This window comes from Phyllobates terribilis, unplaced genomic scaffold, assembly GCF_046119375.1.
Source record: "Phyllobates terribilis strain yellow unplaced genomic scaffold, ASM4611937v1 Scaffold_7__3_contigs__length_470593459, whole genome shotgun sequence".
Lineage (NCBI taxonomy): Eukaryota > Metazoa > Chordata > Amphibia > Anura > Dendrobatidae > Phyllobates > Phyllobates terribilis.
The window spans coordinates 426,052,797-426,078,172 of NW_027362767.1; the positions used below are offsets into that span (position 1 = coordinate 426,052,797).

At 46.4% G+C, this 25,376-nt stretch overlaps 1 protein-coding gene across 2 annotated transcripts in view; it reads right to left on the reverse strand.

Moving 5' to 3' along the window:
• Nucleotides 1–25,376, reverse strand: part of NOTCH4 (notch receptor 4) — a 107,700-nt gene that overhangs the window by 42,977 nt on the left and 39,347 nt on the right. Inside the window, exons 2-9 of one of the 2 annotated variants that reach the window (XM_073641888.1) lie at nucleotides 19,877–19,958; nucleotides 16,473–16,609; nucleotides 15,420–15,755; nucleotides 15,198–15,320; nucleotides 14,048–14,278; nucleotides 12,670–12,825; nucleotides 12,195–12,380; nucleotides 11,966–12,079 (exon numbers count right to left, since the gene is read on the reverse strand). In XM_073641888.1, coding sequence (XP_073497989.1) covers nucleotides 11,966–12,079; nucleotides 12,195–12,380; nucleotides 12,670–12,825; nucleotides 14,048–14,278; nucleotides 15,198–15,320; nucleotides 15,420–15,755; nucleotides 16,473–16,609; nucleotides 19,877–19,958 — 1,365 coding nt within the window. The remainder of the gene's footprint in view (nucleotides 1–11,965; nucleotides 12,080–12,194; nucleotides 12,381–12,669; nucleotides 12,826–14,047; nucleotides 14,279–15,197; nucleotides 15,321–15,419; nucleotides 15,756–16,472; nucleotides 16,610–19,876; nucleotides 19,959–25,376) is intronic. The other variant, XM_073641889.1, reaches the window with a different exon arrangement.

Sequence of the window (25,376 nt, forward strand, 5' to 3'; positions counted from 1 at the left end):
CTATTCATATTTCAGATATTTCATGTTAGCATACTTAGCGCTACAGAGTGCTACTTTGTTTGTTAGTTATATATGGAGGTAGCTGCTCCTATTAAGCACCTGTTCACACATATTTCTTGTTTTGGAAGTGCCGGTCAGTTTTTTCAGTTTCTATGTATAAGCTTTGACTGAGCGCTCCGACTCTATGCCACAGACGATTTTAATTACAGCAGGATCTTATTATCCCACACATAAGCAGACGGATGTCTCTTAGGGAGAAATTCACATTGATAGGGTCCTGGTATTTTGAGAAACGCCTTACCGCGGCTGCCAGGTACACATGATTTGTCCAATTTATGCGCTACGATTTCTCATTTATTTCTATTTTCTACAGCAGTAATGCTATTCATATTTCATATATTTAATGTTTGCATACTTAGCGTTACAGAGTGCTACTTTGTTTGTTAGGTGTAGATGTATGACTGGATGCCTTGGTGTGGATGTATGACTAGGTGTGAAAGGATGACTAGATGACTAGGCGCGGATGTATGACTGGATGATTAGGCGTGGATGTATGACTGGATGATTAGGCGTGGATGTATGACTGGATGATTAGGCATGGATGTGTAGCACCCTGAGGATTCGGCTGCTACAGGGGTATTGCACCTCAACCCAGAGGTGTGGTATTCCACTCCCGGGTAAGGATGGAGTGTGGAACTGAGCTCAGAAAGCTGCATGCACTACACACATCCCATTTCCGAGGAACAGACCAACGGTACTCCCACTTAGAAATGTGCAGGTACGACCGAGTCTGTTCCTGGCTGGAGTGGGAGGGGGGTGGTACATCCCAGTAGTGTAGGGGCAGATAGGGGGAGCAGCCTGGGTAAAGATAGGAGCTCATTGGGTGCTGGTCACCTGAGCTCACACATAGAGGGAGTATTTAAGGTGGGCACCATCTAAGATCAGGGTCAGTCAGTCAGTCAGCCACAGTCAGTCTGTGAGAAGTAAGTCTTTGCAGAGGAGTCTTTTGTAGAAGGCTGGTCAGTCTGTCAGTCTTTTGCAGAGCAGTGGAGGAAAGCAGAGGAGCAGAGCAGCCCCAAGGCCAAGAGAGAGTGGAGAAAGAAAGACCCAGAGGGGGAGAAAGAAGGAACTCTGAGAGCCCAAATATAATCACAGGGTGAAGAGTTGGCAACAGGGTACCGGATCCCAAACTGGTGGGGGCTACAGCATACCTCAGCCAGAGACCGGAGGCCGTGGGCAGCATCTGCCACGGCCACCCACCATATCCACCCAGAAGGCAGACCACGCATAGGGTCAGGGAACCCAGAGGCAAGGGTTCGCCAACAAGAGGCCCGAGGGAGCCGGACTTAGGTGGATCCCTGGTGGGGAAGGCCAGAGACGAGGACAGGACAGAACGGGAGCTCAGAACCACGCTCCAGAACTACTTGGGGGTTGGCCGAGTCCAGGACCTGGTGGACGCAGCACGGCTCGGGTGGTCACTCAAGGCCGGAGTGACCGGAACATCTGCAGTAAGTAAAGAACCCTGAACTGCACAACCCGACTCTGACTCTCATTACCATCATCCCTGCACTTCCACAACCACCATCCTCTGCACCTGACCCCCTGAGGCTATACCCCTCCCGTTGGGGGTTATACTACCTAAGCTGCACAAACACCATCAGCCTCAGCGGACCCTGCTGCAGCGGCGGCCGTAGTGACCGCAATTCAACGGGTGGCGTAGTCGACATAAAGAACTTTAGTAACATCAGTAAGGACTGCCACACACTGAGCTTGACACCCTGGGCACGGACCGGGTCACAGCCACTCGGAGACTACAACCCCCATCTGATCCGGCTCCGGGTATTCCTCTAAAGAATATGGCCCAGGGGGCGCGTCAACTTTGGCGTAGTCGGCAGGATAACGTGCCCGCAACAACCGGGTACTGCGTGCCTGAAGAAAAGTTCACCGTTACCTTAAAAAGAAGTCTCCTGCCGGTTCCGGAGGGTCCCCGCCATCGGACTCCGTCACAGATCGATTCCCGCCGGTTGTCCGCCATAAACAGCTTTTTCCCGCCATCTGCAGAGTTTCCCGCCACTGGGAGACGATTCCCGCCATTTCCAAAGGTTTCCCGCCTTGGAAGAGCGGACGCCATTATGGGCGTGCCAGAGGGTGGCAAGGGGCCACCTCCCATCGTGGGCCAGGACCGAAAATGGCGCCAAAAGTGGAAACCGCCCCCACCAACAGAGACTGTGATGCTAGAGGTGTCTGTCAGCGTGAAAGAACTGCCCCTGGAGCTGACAATCACCAAGTGGCCCCGGGACCGCCCTCGAAGTGGGAGGACAAAGAAGAAGAGAGCAAAGATGGGTGTCGCCTGGAGCAGTCTGGAGAGAGCGCACCCGGAGACAAGAAGCCTGGAGCAGAGTCCAGAAAGAGCCTACCCGGAGATGGAGGGAGAGCCAGTCAGCACCGACCCAGTGGTCAGGAGCCTGATGCGAGCCGCCACTCCAGGCAGCACCGACCCAGTGGTCAGGAGCCTGTTGCCGGTCGCCACTCCAGAAGGCCTGCTGGAGACAACGAGAGGAGAGCAGAGCAGCACCGACCCGTTGGTCAGGAGCCTGCTAGAAGCAACGACCCCACTAGGCTTAGTGGAGGTCTTGGCACAGCTCCCCCGAGATCGGGAGTGTGCACAGACTGCGCTGGAGGGCCTCGCACGGAGGATGGCCCGGGTGCAGCGAGAGACGTTAGCAGAATGGAGCCGTGAGATGGCCCAGCAGACAAGAACCCGTCAGCGGAGCACGCCACCCGAGACGAGGAGACAGACCGCCTCTGAGGATGGCGCAGGAGGACTGAAGGCCGGAGACGGCGCCGAGAAGGGAGCCGAACGAAAGGAGGCAGGTAAAGGGGACGTCTCTACCCCAAACCGGGAAACCGCGTACCTGCCCCAGCTCCCCGTCGCAGAGCCCGAAGTATCCCCTGCCGTGCCCGTAACCGCAACGTCACCGCCACAGACTAGGCCTCAAACGGGAGCCGCGACCCCTGTGACGTCACACGCCTCGATCCCGAGCGTGACCAAGCAGGAAGTACCATCGGCCTGGTCGCAAGGCCTAGTACCCCCGGGCGCCGCAATACCAACAGCGCCCCCTACCTCCGCGGAGCCACCGGCCTGGTCGCAGGGCCAAGTAGCCCAGGGCGCCGCCGTCCTTACGGTGTCTGTTAGAACCTTGCTGTTAGGTTTTTTTTCCTTTGCTGGTCACATGACCTTGTTGGCCTATTTAATCCTGCTCCGCCCTTCTGGCTTTGCTGGACTTCATTGTATATCTACTTTCTAGCTAGCCTGTGCTCTGTGTCTTGCTCTGTTAGTTTGCTTGGTTTACTGACCTCTATGTTCTTTATATTTTGTTTGTTCGTCTGTCTGCTACTATTTCTGTTAGGAGGTGTCCCATATTCCTCCCAGTCCTTAGTACTTGTAGGGATTCCTCCCCCACATCTATAGGTCTTCCTACAGACTAGCTTAGGACTTTAGCAGGTCTGATCGCAGGATCAGGTTCCCTGTTACATCGTAGGGATTCAGCTGAGTTCTATCGTAGGGACAGATCTCCTCTCTTTCCTTAGCTCTGGTAGCAGAACATAACAGTAAGTCCAGCCAGCAAATTCTCTAAGGAAAGATTTTTCTGTTCCATCATGGTGTCGGTTCAGGATTTGGCTCATCGCCTGCAGGGACTCTCTCTGGAAGTGACCGAGCTCCGTCAGCACGTGAGTAACTGTTCTGGAGCACATTTCTTGGAGCCTAAGGTATGTTTGCCGGATTTATTTTTTGGTGAACATCGAGAATTTTTTTCATTTAAAAATGCTTGCTTATTGTATTTTCGTTTGAGACCCAAGTCCTCTGGGGATGAATCCCAGCGCGTAGGGTTCATAATGTCACTTTTGCGCAAAGAGCCTCAGGAGTGGGCCTTTTCTTTGCAACCTAGTGATACATGCTTCAGATCAGTGGATAGTTTTTTTTCTGCTTTAGGACTATTATATGATGATCCTGACCGTGTCGCATCAGCTGAGACTGAGTTGAGACGTTTAAAACAAGGATCAGGTAATGTCGAAAAATATTGTACACATTTTCGTCGTTGGTCCACTCAAACAGGGTGGAACGATTCTGCTCTGAAAAGTCTATTTCTTGCTGGGCTCAGTGAAAGGGTTAAAGACCTGCTAATTGCTTATCCTACACCTGAGGATTTGCAACAGGCTATGCAATTAGCTATACGGGTGGATAGAAGACTGCGTGCTAGGGTTAATGAGAGCAAATCCTCTGCTATGTCAGTTTCTGGTTATGATAATGTGTGTACTAACAGTGGTGAACCGATGGAGATTGGATCGGTGGCACCTCGCTCTCAAGAAAAAGACCGTCGTTTTTCGAAAGGCTTGTGTTTCTATTGCGGAAAATCTGGTCATTTGATTAAAGGCTGTGAGCTTCGTATGAAGAAAGAAAAAAAAATGGTCAGTCATGCCCGTATTGCCTGTTTAAATTCCAAGGGTGTATTTTTAGCTGCTTCCACGATTGCTCAGGAAAAATTAATGGAATTTCGGGTGTTTGTTGATTGCGGGTCTACACTGAATGTAATTGATGGGGGATTCGTGGAAAAACTCAATTTAAAACCTGAACCTTTATCATCCCCCATTGCTGTGGTTTCTGTGGATGGCTCCCCTTTGAAGAATATTACTCTCAAGGTCTGTGAATTTCCTCTCACTATTAATGGTGTTCACCATGAGAAATTGGATTTGGTAGTGTTGAATAACTTGCCTTCTCCAGTAATATTGGGATTGCCCTGGTTAAAATGTCACAATCCTGTACTGGATTGGTCTACCAGTGAAATTAAATCCTGGAGCCATAAATGTTATGACAAGTGTTGTAACGGGCGTATTGCAGCTTTGGATAGGGGAGAATTGCCTGTTCCTATTCAGGATTTTTGGAGAGTTTTTTCTGAGAAGGAATCGCAGGTTTTGCCTCCCCATAGAGACTATGATTGTTCTATTGAATTTGTCCCTGGAGCGACTCTTCCTAAAAGTCGTTTATTTAACCTTACTATTCCTGAGAGGAAGGCTTTGGAGGAATACATACAGACAAGTTTGGCCGCCGGTCACATTAGGCCCTCTAAGTCTCCTGTGGCGGTTGGATTTTTTTTTGTAAAAAAAAAGGACGGCGGTTTACGTCCTTGTCTGGATTTTCGTGAGATTAACAAAATTACGGTACGCAATCCTTACCCACTGCCATTGATTCCTGATCTGTTTAACCAGTTATTGGGGGCCAAGTGGTTCTCTAAAATTGACCTTAAGGGGGCATACAATCTGTTGCGCATGAAGGAGGGTGATGAATGGAAGACTGCTTTTAACACTCCTGTGGGTCATTTTGAGAATCTGGTTATGCCTTTTGGTCTTACTAATGCTCCTGCATTTTTTCAGAATCTGATTAATGACATCCTTAGACCTTTGATCGGTAAAAATGTGGTTGTGTATTTGGATGACATTTTGATTTATTCGCCAGATCTGGAGTCTCATTGGCGGAGCGTGCGTGAGGTATTACAGTTATTAATGGACAATTCGCTTTTTGCTAAGCTGGAGAAATGTGAGTTCGCTGTACAGAGAATTAGTTTTTTGGGCTACATTATCTCTAGCAAAGGTTTTGAGATGGATCCGGTTAAGGTTCAGGCTGTGCAGGAATGGCCTAGGCCTATTGGTTTGAAATCGATACAGAGGTTTTTGGGTTTCGCCAATTACTATAGAAAATTCATAAAAAATTTTTCTAGTATTGTCAAACCTCTGACTGATCTCACCAGGAAAGGTGCTGATGCGGTTCAGTGGTCTTCTGAGGCCATTGAAGCTTTTGTGTATCTCAAGGAGAGGTTCACCTCTGCTCCCATCCTTATGCAGCCTGATGTTACTAGGCCGTTTTTGGTTGAGGTTGATGCTTCCTCTGTGGGGGTTGGCGCAGTATTGTCTCAGGATAACGGGGATGGATTACATCCCTGTGCCTTTTTTTCAAAAAAATTTTCGGAGACTGAATTGAATTACGATATTGGTAATCGGGAATTATTGGCTATTAAACTCGCATTTGAACACTGGCGCCACTTCTTGGAAGGTGCGGAATTTCCCGTTCAGGTTCTTACGGATCATAAAAATCTGATATATCTTGACGCTGCCAAGCGCCTGAATGCCCGTCAGGCTAGGTGGGCACTGTTTTTCTCGCGGTTTAATTTCTCCGTTACTTACATCCCTGGTACTAAGAATGTTAAGGCGGATGCCTTGTCTCGCAGTTTTTCTCCCATAGTCGGTGCTGAGAAAGAGGAAAACATTTTACAAGAAGGTGTTGTGATAGCTGCTTTAGACTCCGTTTTGGAAGATGAGATTCTTAAAGCTCAGGAGAATGCCCCATCTAACACTCCTCATGGGAGGTTGTTTGTGCCTGGGACCTTTAGGAGAGATTTGTTTGTTGAGTGTCACGAATCTCGGTTGGCAGGTCATCCCGGAATCTCTGAGACCAAGAGACTGGTGGGTCGCAGTTTTTGGTGGCCTGGATGGCAGAAGGAAGTCATTAAGTGGGTACGCCAATGTACTGTATGTGCTAGATCTAAGTCCTCACATACTCCTGCTGCGGGGTTGCTTTGTCCTTTGGAGGTCCCCAGTGCTCCTTGGACACATTTGGCTATGGACTTTATAACTGACCTTCCCCCCTCTGAGGGTTTTACTGTCATCTGGGTGGTCGTGGACCGTTTTAGTAAGATGTGTCACTTGGTTCCCTTCATCAAACTGCCCTGCGCTAAAACTCTCGCTAAGGCCTTTGTCAAGGAAATTGTCAGACTTCATGGCGTTCCTACTGACATTGTTTCTGATAGGGGTCCTCAGTTCGTGGCTCGTTTTTGGCGTGCCTTTTGTGACAGGTTGGGAATTCATTTGTCGTTTTCGTCCGGATATCATCCTGAATCTAATGGCCAGACAGAAAGGAAAAACCAGGATGTTGAGCAGTTCTTGCGTTGTTTTGTGGCAGACAATCAAGAGGGGTGGTCTGAGTTTCTGCCACTTGCCGAATTTGCTCTGAACAATCATACATCTTCTTCTGCTGGTTGTTCGCCTTTTTTTTTGTTGTTCTGGGAGACATCCGTCGTTTGGGTCGTTCTCCAAGTTGGGATCTGCCGTGCCTGAGGAGGAGAATTTTTCCGGTGATTTGGAAAGAGTTTGGACGGATGTGCGTGGTAATCTTCAGGAGGCCAACAGAAAATCTAAAGACTACTTTGATAGGAAACGACAGGAGGTTTTGTTCGCTGTTGGTGACATGGTTTGGTTGTCCTCTAGGAATCTGCGGTTGAGGATTCCTTCTAAGAAATTGGGTCCCAAGTTTGTAGGGCCCTTTAAGGTGCTTCAGGTTGTCAACCAATCTGCTGTTAGGTTGGAGGTTCCTACCTCCTGGAGAATTAATCCGGTCTTTCATGTCTCTCTGTTAAAAAAAGCTGTTGTGTCGGATGGTGACGCCTCTGCCTCTGTTCCTCCAGTGGTGGAGGACGGGGAATATGAAATTTCTCGCATCCTTGACTCTAGACGGTATAGAGGTAGTTTGCAGTATCTTGTGGCCTGGAAAGGTTTCGGACCCGAGGATAACTCTTGGGTGAGGTCAGATGATGTTTCCGCGTCCAGACTTATCAGAGCGTTTCACAGGAGATTTCCTGATAAGCCTGGTCCTAGGGGATCCGGAGGATCCTCTTAGAAGGGGGGGTACTGTTAGAACCTTGCTGTTAGGTTTTTTTTCCTTTGCTGGTCACATGACCTTGTTGGCCTATTTAATCCTGCTCCGCCCTTCTGGCTTTGCTGGACTTCATTGTATATCTACTTTCTAGCTAGCCTGTGCTCTGTGTCTTGCTCTGTTAGTTTGCTTGGTTTACTGACCTCTATGTTCTTTATATTTTGTTTGTTCGTCTGTCTGCTACTATTTCTGTTAGGAGGTGTCCCATATTCCTCCCAGTCCTTAGTACTTGTAGGGATTCCTCCCCCACATCTATAGGTCTTCCTACAGACTAGCTTAGGACTTTAGCAGGTCTGATCGCAGGATCAGGTTCCCTGTTACATCGTAGGGATTCAGCTGAGTTCTATCGTAGGGACAGATCTCCTCTCTTTCCTTAGCTCTGGTAGCAGAACATAACAGTGTCCTTCACTTTCCAGGTGCCCCAGGCCTGGCCGCAAGGCCTGGGCAACCCGGGCGCCACCACCACCGCGCCCATAAAACCAAGAGTGCCGCATCTGGGAGAAGATCTGTTCGCCCAACACACATGGCCGGACGGGCAGCCCTTTGTCTGGCCCAGGGAGTACTACGAACAAGAGCTCCAAAAGAGGGCAAGGCCCATGTGTGAGCCCCTGATCCCGGCTCCGAAGCCCGTAAAAAGGACCTCGCCCCCGCTAGAGGAGGCACAGTTTGAGTGGGACTCCACCGGAGAAGATCTCATGGGGTTCACTCAGGAGACTCGGGCAGCCGCAGCGGAGCGTGCAGAGTGCTGCCGCCAGCAGCTCGAGGTCTTTGAGAGGGAGCGGAGAGAGAGGCGGGTCCGGGAACAACAAGCCCAAATAAAGAGCGCGGAGCAGAAGAGCCGGGCCAGGAGGAGTCCCCGTGCAGCCCATGGTCCCCCTTCCACCGGGACTGTGATAAAGTTCAATCTGCAGCATGGGTGGGGCTTCATCCGAGATCACCGCACCCCAGGCGACGTCTTCGTGACAAGAAGAGACGTTGAGTCCCACCTACCGGAGGGACACAGAGGTCGTGACCTTTATATAGGGGACGAGGTCACCTTCACCCGGCACAAGTGTGCCAAAGGACCCTACGCCCTCCATGTGCATCGCCTGACGGAGGAGGAGCTGCGGTGTGAGGAGGAGCAAGAGGACCCGGACGGGTCTGAAGCTAAAGTTAATCACAAAGAAAGAGCAGGAGGACGTCGTCGTTGAGTACAGCAGAGTAGAAGCTGTATATAGTTGCCCGTCGGGGCACAGTGAACTGTTGCTGCTAATATAGTCCCCGTTGGGACCAGAGAACTGAACTGTTAACCCGTGTGTCCCCATTCCCACTGACCGAGGACTGAGAGCGGTCATCCCTTTCCTAATACCTGGCCGAGGACTGAGAGCGGCCATATCCCCTTGTATATAGTTGCGCTTCCTAAAGCGCCCCCTACCGGTTTTATAGGAAACCGTGTTTCTTCAAGAGACTGTCGCACTTTACCCGGTCACAAGTTGCACCGTGACCGGAGGAACCAGAAGACAAGAATGTTTTTATGAAAAGTTTTTATGAAAAGTTTTATATGATGTTTTATTATGTTTATGTTTATGCAAAAATTGTATGTTTTGGATGTTGTTTATATCTTACAGCCCGAGGACGTGCTGTGATTTACCAGGGGGGAATGTAGCACCCTGAGGATTCGGCTGCTACAGGGGTATTGCACCTCAACCCAGAGGTGTGGTATTCCACTCCCGGGTAAGGATGGAGTGTGGAACTGAGCTCAGAAAGCTGCATGCACTACACACATCCCATTTCCGAGGAACAGACCAACGGTTCTCCCACTTAGAAATGTGCAGGTACGACCGAGTCTGTTCCTGGCTGGAGTGGGAGGGGGGTGGTACATCCCAGTAGTGTAGGGGCAGATAGGGGGAGCAGCCTGGGTAAAGATAGGAGCTCATTGGGTGCTGGTCACCTGAGCTCACACATAGAGGGAGTATTTAAGGTGGGCACCATCTAAGATCAGGGTCAGTCAGTCAGTCAGCCACAGTCAGTCTGTGAGAAGTAAGTCTTTGCAGAGGAGTCTTTTGTAGAAGGCTGGTCAGTCTGTCAGTCTTTTGCAGAGCAGTGGAGGAAAGCAGAGGAGCAGAGCAGCCCCAAGGCCAAGAGAGAGTGGAGAAAGAAAGACCCAGAGGGGGAGAAAGAAGGAACTCTGAGAGCCCAAATATAATCACAGGGTGAAGAGTTGGCAACAGGGTACCGGATCCCAAACTGGTGGGGGCTACAGCATACCTCAGCCAGAGACCGGAGGCCGTGGGCAGCATCTGCCACGGCCACCCACCATATCCACCCAGAAGGCAGACCACGCATAGGGTCAGGGAACCCAGAGGCAAGGGTTCGCCAACAAGAGGCCCGAGGGAGCCGGACTTAGGTGGATCCCTGGTGGGGAAGGCCAGAGACGAGGACAGGACAGAACGGGAGCTCAGAACCACGCTCCAGAACTACTTGGGGGTTGGCCGAGTCCAGGACCTGGTGGACGCAGCACGGCTCGGGTGGTCACTCAAGGCCGGAGTGACCGGAACATCTGCAGTAAGTAAAGAACCCTGAACTGCACAACCCGACTCTGACTCTCATTACCATCATCCCTGCACTTCCACAACCACCATCCTCTGCACCTGACCCCCTGAGGCTATACCCCTCCCGTTGGGGGTTATACTACCTAAGCTGCACAAACACCATCAGCCTCAGCGGACCCTGCTGCAGCGGCGGCCGTAGTGACCGCAATTCAACGGGTGGCGTAGTCGACATAAAGAACTTTAGTAACATCAGTAAGGACTGCCACACACTGAGCTTGACACCCTGGGCACGGACCGGGTCACAGCCACTCGGAGACTACAACCCCCATCTGATCCGGCTCCGGGTATTCCTCTAAAGAATATGGCCCAGGGGGCGCGTCAGATGTATGACTGGATGACTAGGTGTGAATGTAGTACTTAATGTCTAGGCATGGATGTACCACTGGATGACTAAGCATGGATATGCGACTGGATGACTAGGCTTGGATGTGTGACTGGATGACTAGGTTTGGATGTATGTCTGGATGACTAGGCGCGGATGTATTACTGGATGACTAACCGTGGAAGTATTAGTAAATGACTAGGCATGGATGTATGTCTGGATGACTACCTGTGGATGTATGACTGGATGACTAAGGGTGGATGTACTAGTGGATGACTAGGCGTGGCTGTATGTCTGGGTGACTACGTGTGGATGCATGACTGGATGACTAAGAGTGGATGTATGAGTGGATGACTACACGTGGATGCATGACTGGATGACTAAGAGTGGATGTATAAGTGGATGACTAGGCGTGGATGTATGACTGGATGACTAAGAGTGGATGCATTAGTGGATGACTAGGCGTGGCTGTATGTCTGGGTGACTACGTGTGGATGCATGAATGGATGACTAAGAGTGGATGTATGAGTGGATGACTAGGCGTGGATGTATGACTGGGTGACTACACGTGGATGTATGACTGGATGACTAGGCGTGGATGTATTACTCGATGACTAAGAGTGGATGTATTAGTGGATGACTAAGCATGGATGTATGTCTGGATGACTAGATGTGGATGTATGACTGGATGATTAGGTGTGGATATATGACTGGATTACTACGCGTGGATTTATGACTGGGTGGCTAGGCGTGGATGTATTACTCGATGACTAAGAGTGGATGTATTAGTGGATGACTAAGCATGGATGTATGTCTGGATGACTAGATATGAATGTATGACTGGATGATTAGGCGTGGATGTATGACTGGATGATTAGGCATGGATGTATGACTGGATGATTAGGCGTGGATGTATGACTGGATGATTAGGCATGGATGTATGACTGGATGATTAGGCGTGGATGTATGACTGGATGATTAGGCATGGATGTATGACTGGATGACTACACGTGGATGTATGACTGGATGACTAGGCGTGGATGTATTTATTACTCGATGACTAAGAGTGGATGTATTAGTGGATGACTAGGCATGGATGTATGTCTGGATGACTAGATGTGGATGTATGACTGGATGATTAGGTGTGGATATATGACTGGATGACTACGCGTGGATTTATGGCTGGGTGGCTAGGCGTGGATGTAAGCTCTCTGAGCATAGCTAAGTTGGTAGTGAGGTAAGTGTAGCAGTAGATTTCCATATAAGATAGTCACAAACCCATCTCACCTGGAGCACATGAACAGAGAACATCATTGATTAGATCTGTGCAGTTTCCTCCATTTTGACAAGGAGAAGTTGAACATTCATCGATTTCCAGTTCACAAAGATTTCCCGCATATCCTGTAGATGGACAGACAGCACGTACACTTCATATAGAAGGGTTATATTGAAGGTATTTCCATTATTAGCACCTAAAATATTATATTCTCATTTTTACTGCTCAGCCAAATCTTACCAAGTGAACACATGCACTGGAAGTGACCTAGAAAGTCTAAGCAGGTGCCTCCATGGTAGCAGGGGTTCTCTTGACATTCATCGCGATCTGTCTCACAACGGGCACCAGTGTAACCAGGAGGACATTGGCACAAGAAGGAGCCATCGGTGTTAACACATTCTCCACCATGTTCACAAGGAGAAGGTCCTGAAAGAATCACAACAGTATCAGTTTATGGGATATACAAAGAACGGCTGAGAAAGAGAAGAGCAGAAGATTGTGGAGATGGAAGAAGAGACATGGCAAAATCCATGAGGTAGGGTGGTTGCTTGATATTTGGGGGGATTTGGACAACAAACGAAGGACTAGAATGACTGAGACAGAGAAGAGCAGAAGATTGTGATGGTGGCAGAAGCCACAGGGTGAAGATAATTATTGGGTTGGTTGGTGTTTTTGTGGATTTAGACAATGAAAAACCAAAACAGTGAAAAATTACCTAGTTGGCATTCATTAAGGTCCTCATAACAGGTGAGTCCGGTATACCCTGCCTGGCAGCGACAGAATACCTTGTGGGATGAGGGGTGAGTGTCACATGTGGCATTCGGATGACACTGATTTTTTAGACAACCGTCCTCCATATGACATAAAAGACCTGGAAAGATGGAAAATAGCCAGGAACACATTTATTCGAGGTCCATTTATAGAGGTGGATATATGTAATACCCACACACTGAATATTGTAAACATTTAGTACAATAAGTCCAATGGAGATAATAATATTAATCAATAAATCAATTAATATTTAGAATACATCAATTAGTACAACTGACATTGGTAATTCCTGCTTGGATTATATCTCCCATATCACCAAATAAGTCCATAGAATCTGTCACCAGGTGTTTTCTCCCTCATATGAGAGTAGCATGATGTAGGGCCAGAGATTCTGATTCCAGTGATGTGTCACTTACTGGGCTGCTTGCTGTACTTTTGATTAAAAACTGTTTTATCTTCTGCAGATCCAGCAGTTTTCTAAATGCTGAGCTCTGTATAAACCTGCCCACACCACTGATCTGCAGCTTGCAGTGTACACTGTGCATAGGCAGAAAGCAGCCAATCAGTGGTGGGGGTGGGTTCAGACTACCTGGCAGCTGGTTTACTAGTCCTCTAGTGATAATCTCCTGCTGATAAATCTGTGACTGTATAAATACTACAGCAAGCGGCCCAGTAAGTGACACATCGCTGTAATCAGGGTTTATGGCCCTACGTCATGCTGCTCTCAGATTAGGTAGCAAACACATGGTGACACATTCCCTTTAAATAGCTGTGAGTTGAACTCTTCTTTAGCTGACAGCTTTCCCTAATGAACTCGCCATATATATGCGTGCCAGGTTCGGCTGAGCGTGCCTGTGTTCTCAACAGGCTCAATTTATCTCACTTGAAAAGAAATGGATTGGGCATGCTGAATCTCAGCATGCTTGATCCTTCTTTCCCCAGACAAAATCTGTTGGATGAGAGTCTGGAGGCCATCATACACATAGGAGAGTCAACCGGTTCAACTGAAATTAGAAGGTTTAGCCGAATTTATGATGTATTTGAGCTTTTGAATGCATTTATGCCTCACACGTATGGCACCGAGTCGTACAGAGCCAAGATATAGCGCCGTACGTCCGATATAGAGACAGGCAGAGGTTTTATACCGGACTTCTGAATCCAATAAAAATGTGGTATGCTGTATTAAAAATGAGGTGGCGTTGGTTGGAGGTACTACTACATGAAAGCCCACTGAGTGCCCACATTTCCATATGTGCCAACAGTTACATACAGTACTAGGTGCATACTATCTTTGCATATGTCGATAAATCACAAGAACTTACCAATCCGCCCTGGTGGGCACTGGCAGGTATATGTCCCCACCTGGTCAATACACGTAGACCCTTCTGCACATGTGGCTGTGGCACAATCATCTATGTTCTGCTCACAATTATCGCCATCCCAGCCATTGACACACACGCACTTGTACTGACCAGGAATGTTCTGACAAGTTCCTCCATTCCTACATATACCACCGGCTTGGCATTCGTCAATGTCTCGAGAGCATAACCCTCCTGTTACAAAGAAAGGTGAGAGGTGGTGAAATGAAAATGAATATAAAAATGTGCCTACATATTCAGGTGTGGACAAGTAATGACCACCGCTCCACAGCGAGCACCTGCCCAACAGAAACACAAGACGAATGTAGGATGGGCATCAAAAGCCAGTATCACAGGTTGGTTGGAACGGGACTACTTTCGCAAATCAAAAAAAGTAATAAACTTCAAGTCATTAGGACAATATCAATGATTTAGATAAACATTGGTCAACGTTGGCCAATCTTTTCTGACCCCAATAGATGGTGAACATGCATGTGTTTTTTTGTGGGGAGGCTGGAGAAGACAGGGAAGAATTGGAAGGCCCCGTTACGCATTAGGTGGTTGACCCTTCCTGCCAAAATCAGAAGGTTTGGATCAGATGGGCTAAACACATTAGATACCTGTTCAGCTGAAAGATTTCTGTCTCGAGGTTTCACCCCCCCATACACATGAATGCATGGCCAAGTATTTATCGGTTTTGAATGGGGAGAGTGGAGCAAGACACTGGCTGACACCTCAAGTGGTGACTTATCTTCAATGCCAAAACCCAACAGACCAACCGTTTTATCCCATCATCTTCCTTTGGGAAGGGTCGAAAGGCTCTCAAATACATTAGGATATTGTCCGGTCTGATGAAGACTGATAGATTTGTCTGCATGGTCAGCTTTAGCCCAATTATTTCCCACTTTGACCTAGGCAGACACGGACACACAAAAATTTATCCAAAGACTAATATCCAGTAGATGTATTTTATCAGGTCTGGGCAGCAGGATATATGACTAGATTTATGGAGGACAAGAACATCTTAGTGGAATGGTGACATGACATGGGAACACAACCAACACTAGTTAGACAAAAAGATGAGATATGGAGTAATGGAGGGTTGGAACCTTACCTTCCCATCCAGGTGGACATTTACAGGAATATTTTTCAAGTCCGTCCTCACAGATGCCTCCATTCTGACATTTGTGGTTGACACAATCATCAATGTTCTCCTCACATTGAGAACCTGTGTACCCTAACATAACACACAGAGCCATTCGTTAGTAAGCAGGTTTCATTAACAAGCTCATAGATGGTCACAATTGTGTCCTTAGACTATAGGTCATCCACTCACCTGGTGGGCATGCGCACTGGTACAAGTTAAAATTTGGTTGGTAGCACGTTCCTGAATTGAAGCAGCTGTCTGAGGAGCACCTCCCTCGTCTCATTTCGCAGTTGATGCCATCGTACATGGTGGGACAATCACACCTGAAGGACCCTATGAAGTTCACACATTTTCCACCATTTCTACAGGTACCAGCTTCTTGGCATTCATCCACATCCTTCTCACACGCCTCCCCGTCAAAGCCAAGCTGGCACTGGCACTCAAAACCAGGCGGCTTGTTGACACATTTTCCATTGTTCATGCAGCGATTGGTGGTGCAATGGTCCAGGTCCATGCAGTTCTTGCCTAATAGAAATTTCATATTTGATAAAATATACAAAACAGTTTTGTTGCCTTCTAACATCTTTTTTTTTTATAAATATTCATCTTTATAAGGGAAAACTAAATTCTTGATGGATCTTATCAAGACATTGATGGTTGGTGACAAATTTCAATCCATAAAACCAATTGTTGCATTACTGGAATGGAAAACAATATTGCTTCCGTACATCGTAGTAACTCACAGGAAGAACATGACTATGGATCTAAGACGTTTACAGGAAAATTAGGTGTGGTCTGTCCTGTATTGTCCTGGAAGACCATGGAATGGTGAATTACTAATACTTCACAAACAGAAAAGTTCTTCTCCTCGGATTCTCAGCCTAGGAAGACGATTATTCTGAATGGGACAGATCATCTTTCATAGGACAAGAGAACTCCAACTCTACTCGCTGCAAAATGGTGTGCAGTTTTTACAGCGTCTCTCGGCCAATAACTGCGTCAAAACCACAACGTCTGTTCTGTGTCTCCTCTTATACAGACAGGTCATATAATGATCATTTTCTAATTAGGTATTGGGTTGGCCAGACCGACCCTGATGGAAATTGCTTTGGATATTTCCTAGACCCCATTATGTTAATTACCATAAAAGTCTTTCAATTTTTTTTTTAAACAATCAATTTAGTAAATATTTAGAATTTCACTATGATGATGATGGTGTCTTGTTATCAAAAGTAATCTCACCTGTCCACCCAGGTCCACACGTGCAGCGATATTCTGTGGCAGACAGACGTAAGCAAGTGCCTCCATTTTGGCAGATAAGTGGGAAGCAAGGTGGTCCAGCATGCTGACATTGGTCGCCCAAGAACCCCTCAGGGCACCTGTAACAAAGCACAAAGTTTATTGATTGTGATCTTACATGAAAAAAGTATATCTAAAGTGTGCACCATGAAAAGCTGTCACGTGCTATCTGGGGGAGGTTGGCTCAACCTTGATCCACCCAAGAAATTCAATAAGTAAGAAGAGTCAAAGGCAAATGATGTATTCCCTTCTTTATTTGGAGCTCAGTGGCCAGTGGATGTCGTGTATCTCGACTTCTCAAAAGCGTTCGATAGCGTGCCACATAATAGGTTGGTATACAAAATGAGAATGATGGGGCTGGGGGAAAATGTCTGCAAGTGGGTAGCTAACTGGCTAAGGGATAGAAGGCAGAGGGTGGTTATAAATGGAATATACTCAGATTGGGTAAGCGTCACTAGTGGGGTACCACAGGGGTCTGTACTAGGCCCAATGTTATTTAATATCTTTATTAACGACATAGTCAACGGGATAAATAGTAAAATATCAATATTTGCAGATGACACAAAGTTATGTAAAACAATTAATACAAAAGAGGACAGTGCAGACCTACAGAGGGATTTGGATAAGCTGGGTAGGTGGAGCATTAAATGGCAAATGAGGTTTAACGAGGAGAAATGTAAGGTCATACATATGGGAAGGAAAAATGGAAGTCACCAGTACTCACTGAATGGGAAATCATTGGGGAATTCAGAGATGGAGAAGGACTTGGGCATCTTGATTGATAGCAAACTAAATTGGAGTGCCCAAAGTCAGGCCGCTGCTGTAAGGGCAAACAGGGTAATGGGATGTATCAGAAGAGGTATAGCTGCAAAGGAGGAGAACATTGTTCTTCCACTGTACAAAGCACTGGTCAGACCACACTTGGAATACTGTGCTCAGTTATGGGCCCCAATATATAGAAAGGATATAAATGAGCTTGAAAAGGTACAAAGGAGGGCAACAAAATTAATAAAGGGAATGGAGGGACTGCAATACCCAGAGAGGTTGGCAAAACTAGGACTATTCAGCCTGGAAAAGAGAAGGTTGAGGGGGGACATAATAAATGTGTATGTAGCACCCCGAGGACTCGGCTGCTACAGGGGTATTGCACCTCGACCCAGAGGTGTGGTATTCCACTCCCGGGTAAGGATGGAGTGTGGGACTGAGCTCAGTAGGCTGCATGCACTACATACATCCCATTTCCGGGGGACAGAACTACGGTACTCCCACCAAGTAAATGTGCAGGTACGACAGCGTCTGTCCCTGGCTGGAGTGGGAGGGGGGTGGAACATCCCAGTAGTGTAGGGGCAGATAGGGGGAGTACTCTGGGTAAAGCTAGGAGCCCATTGGGTGCTGGTCACCTGGGCTCACACATAGAGGGAGTATATAAGGTGGGCACCATCTAGAGACAGGGTCTTTTTAGTCAAGTTCAGCCTGAGGAGAAGCCGAGCAGAGGAGCTCAGCCAGGAGGGCTGACAGGGAGCTGTGGCTCCGGCTGGGCCCAGCTCCAGGGCCAGGCCTGAAGTATGGAGAGAGAGGAGGAAGAAGGACCCAGAGAGGCAGAGCCAGAGGGAACCCTAAGATCCCAGAATCAGACCAGAGAGGGTGAAGGGTTGGCAGAAAAAGGGCACCGGATCCCAAGCTGGCGGAGGCAAAAGTAACCCTTAACCAGGAACCGGAGGTCGTGGGCAAGCTTTGCCACGACCCTCACCACATCCACCAGGAAGGTACACCGAGAGTAGGGCCAGGAAAGCCAGAGAAGGTTTTGCCATCAGAAGGCCCAAGGGAACCGGACAAAGGTGGATCCCTGGTGGGGACGGCCAGCAGAAAGAGAGTGAGAGGGAAGCTCAGGACCACGCTCCGGAACTGCCTGGGGGTTAGCCGAGTCCCACACCTGGTGGACGCAGCACGGCTCGGGTGGTCACTCAAGGCCAGAGTGACTAAAGCAACATCAGTGAGTAAAAACCCTGAAACTGCATCCCACGACTCTGTGCCTCCTTACCGCACCATCACAACCTCCATCATCTACTCCTGCTGCCCTGAGGCCATACCCCTCCCGTTGGGGGTTATACCATCCCTGCTGCACCCATACCACCGGCCTCAGCGGACTGTTTTGCAGCGGCGGCCTTGTGACCGCAAATCAACGGGTGGCGTAGTCGACACACCTTCTAACATCTACTGCTAATAGACTCGCCGCTTAGTTTGACTCCCTGGGCACGGACCGGGTCACTGCCACGAGACTACTACCCCCATCTGATCCGGCTTCGGGTAAGCCCCCGTGCGCACGATGCCGCACGACACAGAAGGCCCAGGGGCGCGTCATGTACAAATATGTTAGGGGACAGTATAGAGACCTTGCCCGGGATTTGTTCAAAAGGAGGGATATTACGGTAACAAGAGGGCATTCACTAAGACTGGAAGAGAAAAGGTTTCAGCACCAGCATAGGAAGGGTTTCTTTACGGTAAGAGCAGTGAGAATATGGAATTCACTGAGTGAGGAGACGGTAATGTCGGATTCACTAAACCAGTTCAAGCGAGGACTGGATGCTTTTCTAGATACCAGGCAGATTTCTGCATATACTTAAAAATAAAATAAAATAGTAGGTTGATACAGGGATTTATTCTGACTGCTGGTTTCAGAGTCGGGAGGGAATTTTTCCTCAGGTGAAGATTGGCTAAATCATTTGGGGTTTTTGCCCTCCTCTGGATCAACTTTAGCAATTACAGAACTAACAGGTCGAACTTGATGGACGCAAGTCTTTATTCGGCTTTACTAACTATGACTATGACCAATTCCAGCCGCGCTTCAGCGTGTTGGCCTTCTTCAGATGTAATGATGCTTTTTGAGCTCCAAAATACTTCAATTTGATGTGCCTTTGGCTCTTCCTCCATTTTCTTGTTCTTAAACTTTTACATTTAAAAAAAAGTATCTCATCTGCTTCTGCCATCGACCATTTAAAATCTTCATGCCGAATAAAATGGAACTTGTTCTTTCCACCAAAATAAAACCATATAGGCCTCCAGAAAGCGTGCAGGGAGTGCTCTCCTCTCCTCCTCTTCTCTCTCACAGGTACATGACTTTCATGGCCAGGTCAAAATGGCGGTTTGCTCACATTGCCCTTCAACACAACCCCGGCCACCTACTGTCATGCGATGACCACAGCCCAAAGATTCCTGACAGCGGTCCTGCTTGGAGCTCACTAACTATAACTTTGTAAAGATTAGTCCAGTTGGAAAAACTCTGGACAACTAAATTGTAAAGTCCCAGCAGTATTATAATATAGGATCCATATAAACCCACCAGTTACCTGCAGTATTGGGTGCCGTTCTGCAGGGCGATGAATGTTCCTCCGTTAAGGCAAAGATCTTGAACACTTTTGTACTGTGACGCTGAAAGAAGAGAAAAGTGCCAAACAAATAATCAATAAATAAAAGAGAGGAAAAATATATTCTTAAGTGGCAATTTCACTTTACTCGTGAAAATTAAAATTAGTGGGAGAGCGTTACTTGCTAATTGCTGAAGGTCTGATTCTACAATCCGTGCACAAGCGCTATGCTGAAAATATCCAACCTGACCAGAATGGGTCCACTCCTAACTCGAGATGAGCAATAAGATTCGCACGACCCTGTCCAGCACCTGACGCGCCCCCTGGGCCGTGGAGTACCCGGAACCGGGCCTATAGATGCTGGGGGTTGTAGTCACCGTGGCGGCGACCCGGTCCGTGACCCAGGTGGTCAATCTAAGGGTAGTTTATGTATAGGTTTATAATGTCCAACTACGCCACCTGTGGAATGCGGTCAATAGGAACCGCCGCTGCGGAGCAGCCCTCTGAAGCTGGTGGTATAGCAGCTAAGGTAGTGTAACTCCCCACAGGAAGAGTGTAGCTCCCGGGCAGCGTGTATAGATGATGGTGGTTATGGTGCAGGTAGTCAGTAATGACACGGAGTCAGATAGTGCAGTCCCAGGGTCTTTACTCACAGTTATTACAGTTCAAGTTACAGACGTCCAAGCAACTTCCAACGTCGTGCTGCGCGTACTCAGAGAGGGGCTCAGTCCACCCCGATAGCTCCGGAGTACTTAGCAGGACCCCGTTCTGTGTGTCCTTTCTCTGGCCTGCTCCCTGCACCTCACACCCAGTGGCACTTCTATCTGGTACCCTCGGGCCTTGGCGGGCGACGTGTGTTCCGGCCCCTGGGTCCTATGTGGCTACCTTCTTAGTGGGACTGGTGTGGACTTTGGCTTACAGCACGTGAAATACTGCAGTGTCTCTATTTTATATCGCTACTGAAGTGCTCCCAGGATCTACGTCCTCCACCCCATCCACTACATGGTTCCCCCTCTCTAGGTTCTTCCCCCCACTCCAGCCAGGGATCAGGGTCTGTGCTCTCCCGTAGGAGCAATCTCGCCCTGCCCTCTGAAATATGGTGTAGTGAATGCAGGTGTTAGGGTCCCGAGCCATACTCCTTCCTTACCTGAGAGTGAGATATTACACCTCTGGGTGAGATCCAGTACCTCTGTGGCGACTGAACCCTCAGGGGCGCCACACATCCACCTTGGAATATCGTGGCAGGAGGACCAGGGCAGTGCAAACTTCCTTGGTCGACATTCAAATGCTGATATCCTGGGCAACTCTTGCAGCTACTAAGTCGTTGTGGGCACGTAGAAATCAGAAGGGGCACCTAAGATGCCGCCATGCAAATGTTGACCAAGGAAGTTTGCACTGTCCTTGTCAATCTGCACCAAAGTACCAAAGTGGTCACCGGATCAGGTTGGTGCGAATCTTTTTGCTCAACTCTAGTCCTAACCTAAAATTAATAGCTTCTGCAGTGTAAGGCATCATGGAGGGAAATCAATGAGGCACAGGTGAATTAATGTCTCCAGCATACTTGCAGAAGGATCCCTGGAAAAGAACTCCTCGAGAAGTTGGTAAAACTCCAAGGTGCCAAAAAGTCTCCTAGAAACTCCTGAAGAAGTATGGAGGGGAGAGGAAGAGGTGTGGAGGGGGCTCCAGAAAAGGGATATGGCTACAGAATAAAAAAATCATCAGTGTCCTTTGAATGGTTTTGCCCAGAAGTTGCCAAGTATGGAATCTGGTAAACTGTACTAATGACTGCAGTTTAGCTGGAGTCACACATCAGGGCTCTGCCAAATATCAAATGTGGCGCCCAAAGGTCCCTCTACCAAATAAGAAGACACCATTATTATAAAGGGCACATTGAAGATAAGATACAATTTTGCACTGGGACCTCAGCGCTCAGACAAGTTATATGTCTGTATATGAATGTAAAATACCTACATGAGTTAAGCCCTTTAAAGTACATATAGGTAAACAGGAAGAGAATGATATCACATGTAAGTTCACATAATGATAATTAATGATAATAATGCACAGTGGCATGAAGTACACTTTACCTATCAAAAAAAATGCACCCAACGCACGTTTCGCATCAAGCATCATCAGGGGCTGTATTATGGTATCCAACAAAGAATATATTTTTATTGATTTTCAGCCTTGCTCATTTCTAGATAAGTATTCTTGTATATGAATGTACCCTGCAATGGTTATATGATGGCTCACACCACACATACTACACAAACCTCCGAGGTACCGAGCTCTTTTGTTCCATGTCATTGTCTCCAGCTCCGGATACGGACGTGTTGCCAGTAACATTTGACAATTGTCCGCACTTCCTAGAGCGGCGGCCAAATCTGGAGAGTTTTATATACAAGTATAAGGCAAATATTCACGCACTCGGCTACCACAAGATCAACTTCTCTTGTAGGATCTATTTGCCTGAAATATTATGTCAAGATCTCCGGTGGCGTTATCTGAACTGTTCTTCTGCTGATTGTGCAGCGATGCCCATAAAGACTCGTCGATAACTTGTATAAATATCTGTTTACGGTAAAAGAGACCCAGGGCTGATACACTCCATGTATATACCGACATATCAGCCTCAAAAACTAGGCTCAACTCCTGATCTCAAGATAAATTCTGTTTTGAAATCGAGAGCTGCATTTATAATTCTGCTTATTTCTGCTAAGATCACTGTTAATAGACACAATTATAGCAGTTTAGCTAAGACACATTTGGCAGATCTGTGGCTAGGAGGTTCTTCCACTGGGGCAAACATTCAGTTTGAGTACTCTCCCTTTACATATAATATTACTATCCGATACACACAAATATACAAACAAACACACCAACATACGTAAAAGTTAAACACATTACACACACACATACATACACATTACACACAATACGTACATTCATAAAAGATAAACATGCATTACATACATATAGATACACATTACGCACATACATAAATGTTAAACACACATTGCACAACTTCATCTATACAAATACACACATATACATAAAAACTGAATACATAAGTACATATTCACATTACACTCGCAAACATTAAACACATATATACATATTACACACATATTTACACAATATGCACATAAAGGATAAATATGAATTACACACATACATACATGTTAAACACACATTACACATATACATGTATATAAATACACACATAAATAATACATATACACATTCAGATTAGACACAAATACATTACACACATACATAAATGTTAAACACACATTACACATATATATGCATACAAATACACACATACAAGTAAATAATTAATACATACATATTCACATTACACACATAAATGTTAAACAGACATTACACATAGTTATACATTACGCACATACATAAATACTAATCACACATTACACACATACATGTCTACAAATACACACATACAAGTAAATAATTAATACAAATATATATACACATTACATTCATAAATTACACACCTATACATTACAATAGTTGGTGAAAAAAATCAATATCTGCCATAAGAAGAAGGGGAAAAGCAGATCTTACAGAAATTGTTTTAGCCCCCGTCCAATCTACCCCTGCCCTTCCCCTCCCCCTCTACTAAACCACTGCTTAGGGGCAAACAAAGAACTATTGCGGTGTTCTCTGGTGAATTGTATTACGTGACAGGTAGATTTTTTTTTATTTTTTATTATTATATCAAACTGGAGCACAGTCTGGTGCAAAAAACGAAACTTTGTAGGTAACAGACACTGAACCAGCAGAGGGAGGCTACTGGATATGAAACTGGCAGAATTATGAGTTCAGCTCTCGACATGGAGAAACATAAGAAATGATAACGTTAGATCAACTACTAAAGTCAGACTGTTAATAAATAGATAATTATTCAGTGTTATGTAAATTACAACTTTGAGCAAATTGTATTTATTTTATTGTATTTTTTTCCGCCCTTCCTTCATTTTTTTTTTTTTTACACTATACAGGGTTATTGTTTTACTCGTTTCCCTCGGCCGGTGCCAAGAATTTACAATACAGAACTGGGGAAGTCGGATTCCGTCCATGTACGGCTCCAGTGGGGGATTATACAATGTGACTCTGCACTCAGGTGGGTAAAAAATCTGGAAATCAACTTTTTTACGCTTTTTCTTTTACAGATTTGATAGTAGATATAGTACGGCAGTTTTATCCTGTCTGTCAACAAAATGATGGAACCCCCGACGCTTTGTAAGTCTATGGGATCAGTTTGTATCTGTTGTATCCGGCAATGCAGAAGTGAAAAAAAAAAGTTTTTTTTTCAGGACTTATATATTGTTGCCCTATCTTTAGGATGTTATAAATGTCATATCAGTGGGGATCTGATTGGCACCTCCACCAATCAGCAGAGATACACTGTGTAGTGGCCGTTCTTGGTATTGCAGCTCAGCGTCTATTTAAAGGAATGTGATCTTAGCTGCAAGACCGAGAACGGCCACTACACGTTATTTAGCGCTGTGCTGTTGCGGCTCTGTACACTACATCCATCCGGCCTCTGTATCAGCCACAGATAGATGATCGGTGGGGGTGCCGCGTATCGGACCCTCACCAATCTGATACTGATGACCTAAAGACAGGTCATTTATATAAAAATCATTGACAACCCCCTTAAACTTTGCTTAAAACTAGACAATGCAGATAGTAGATGGTGCACAACGTGTGATAGATGCGGCGCATCTTCCTAGTCATGTTACTTTTCCTCTTGGTTGGCTTTACTTTACAACAATAGTTTACACCAAAATTTTGGTGCATTTTTAGACCCCTGTACGCCAATCTCTTTTTTCTAGACAGTTTTCAAAATCCTCTAACAAGGCAGAAAAAGAATCTGAGAAGACATAAAGTTTGCAAATTTTGAAGTCCTAAAAGTAGATAGTTACCAAAAACAGGAAAAAAGTAATTATTATAAAAGTAGATCAATTTGTATTCAATAATATTTAAAAACAAAATAATTGGAATTAAAATCATACAAGAAACTGTATGGGTGAGTCAGGACCAAAGAAACCAGACAGAGGATAAACTAAGGTACTTCATGTAAAACACAATGCAATCGGGAAGTAATATCATCAAGTGACACAGCGGATGACGATAAACACCGGAGTATGTAGCAGGGGCAAAAATATAGAAAGCAAGGAAAATAATGGACTGTATGAAGAGAGTAAGGTACCCATGACCCCTTACAGATAGTCCAGAATCACATGTAAATCAGAAGACCAGTGACCAATTGTTCAGGTTCACCCACCAAACCCAACACACATTTCGCACACAGCTTCACCACTGGACAACAGTGAAGAGAAGGGCTTTTTTTCATAATTTTAATATTTTCAGTTTGATTGTACGTGTTATATATATATTTATAAATATATATATATATATATTACATTTCTGCACTGTAGATAATGTGAACAAA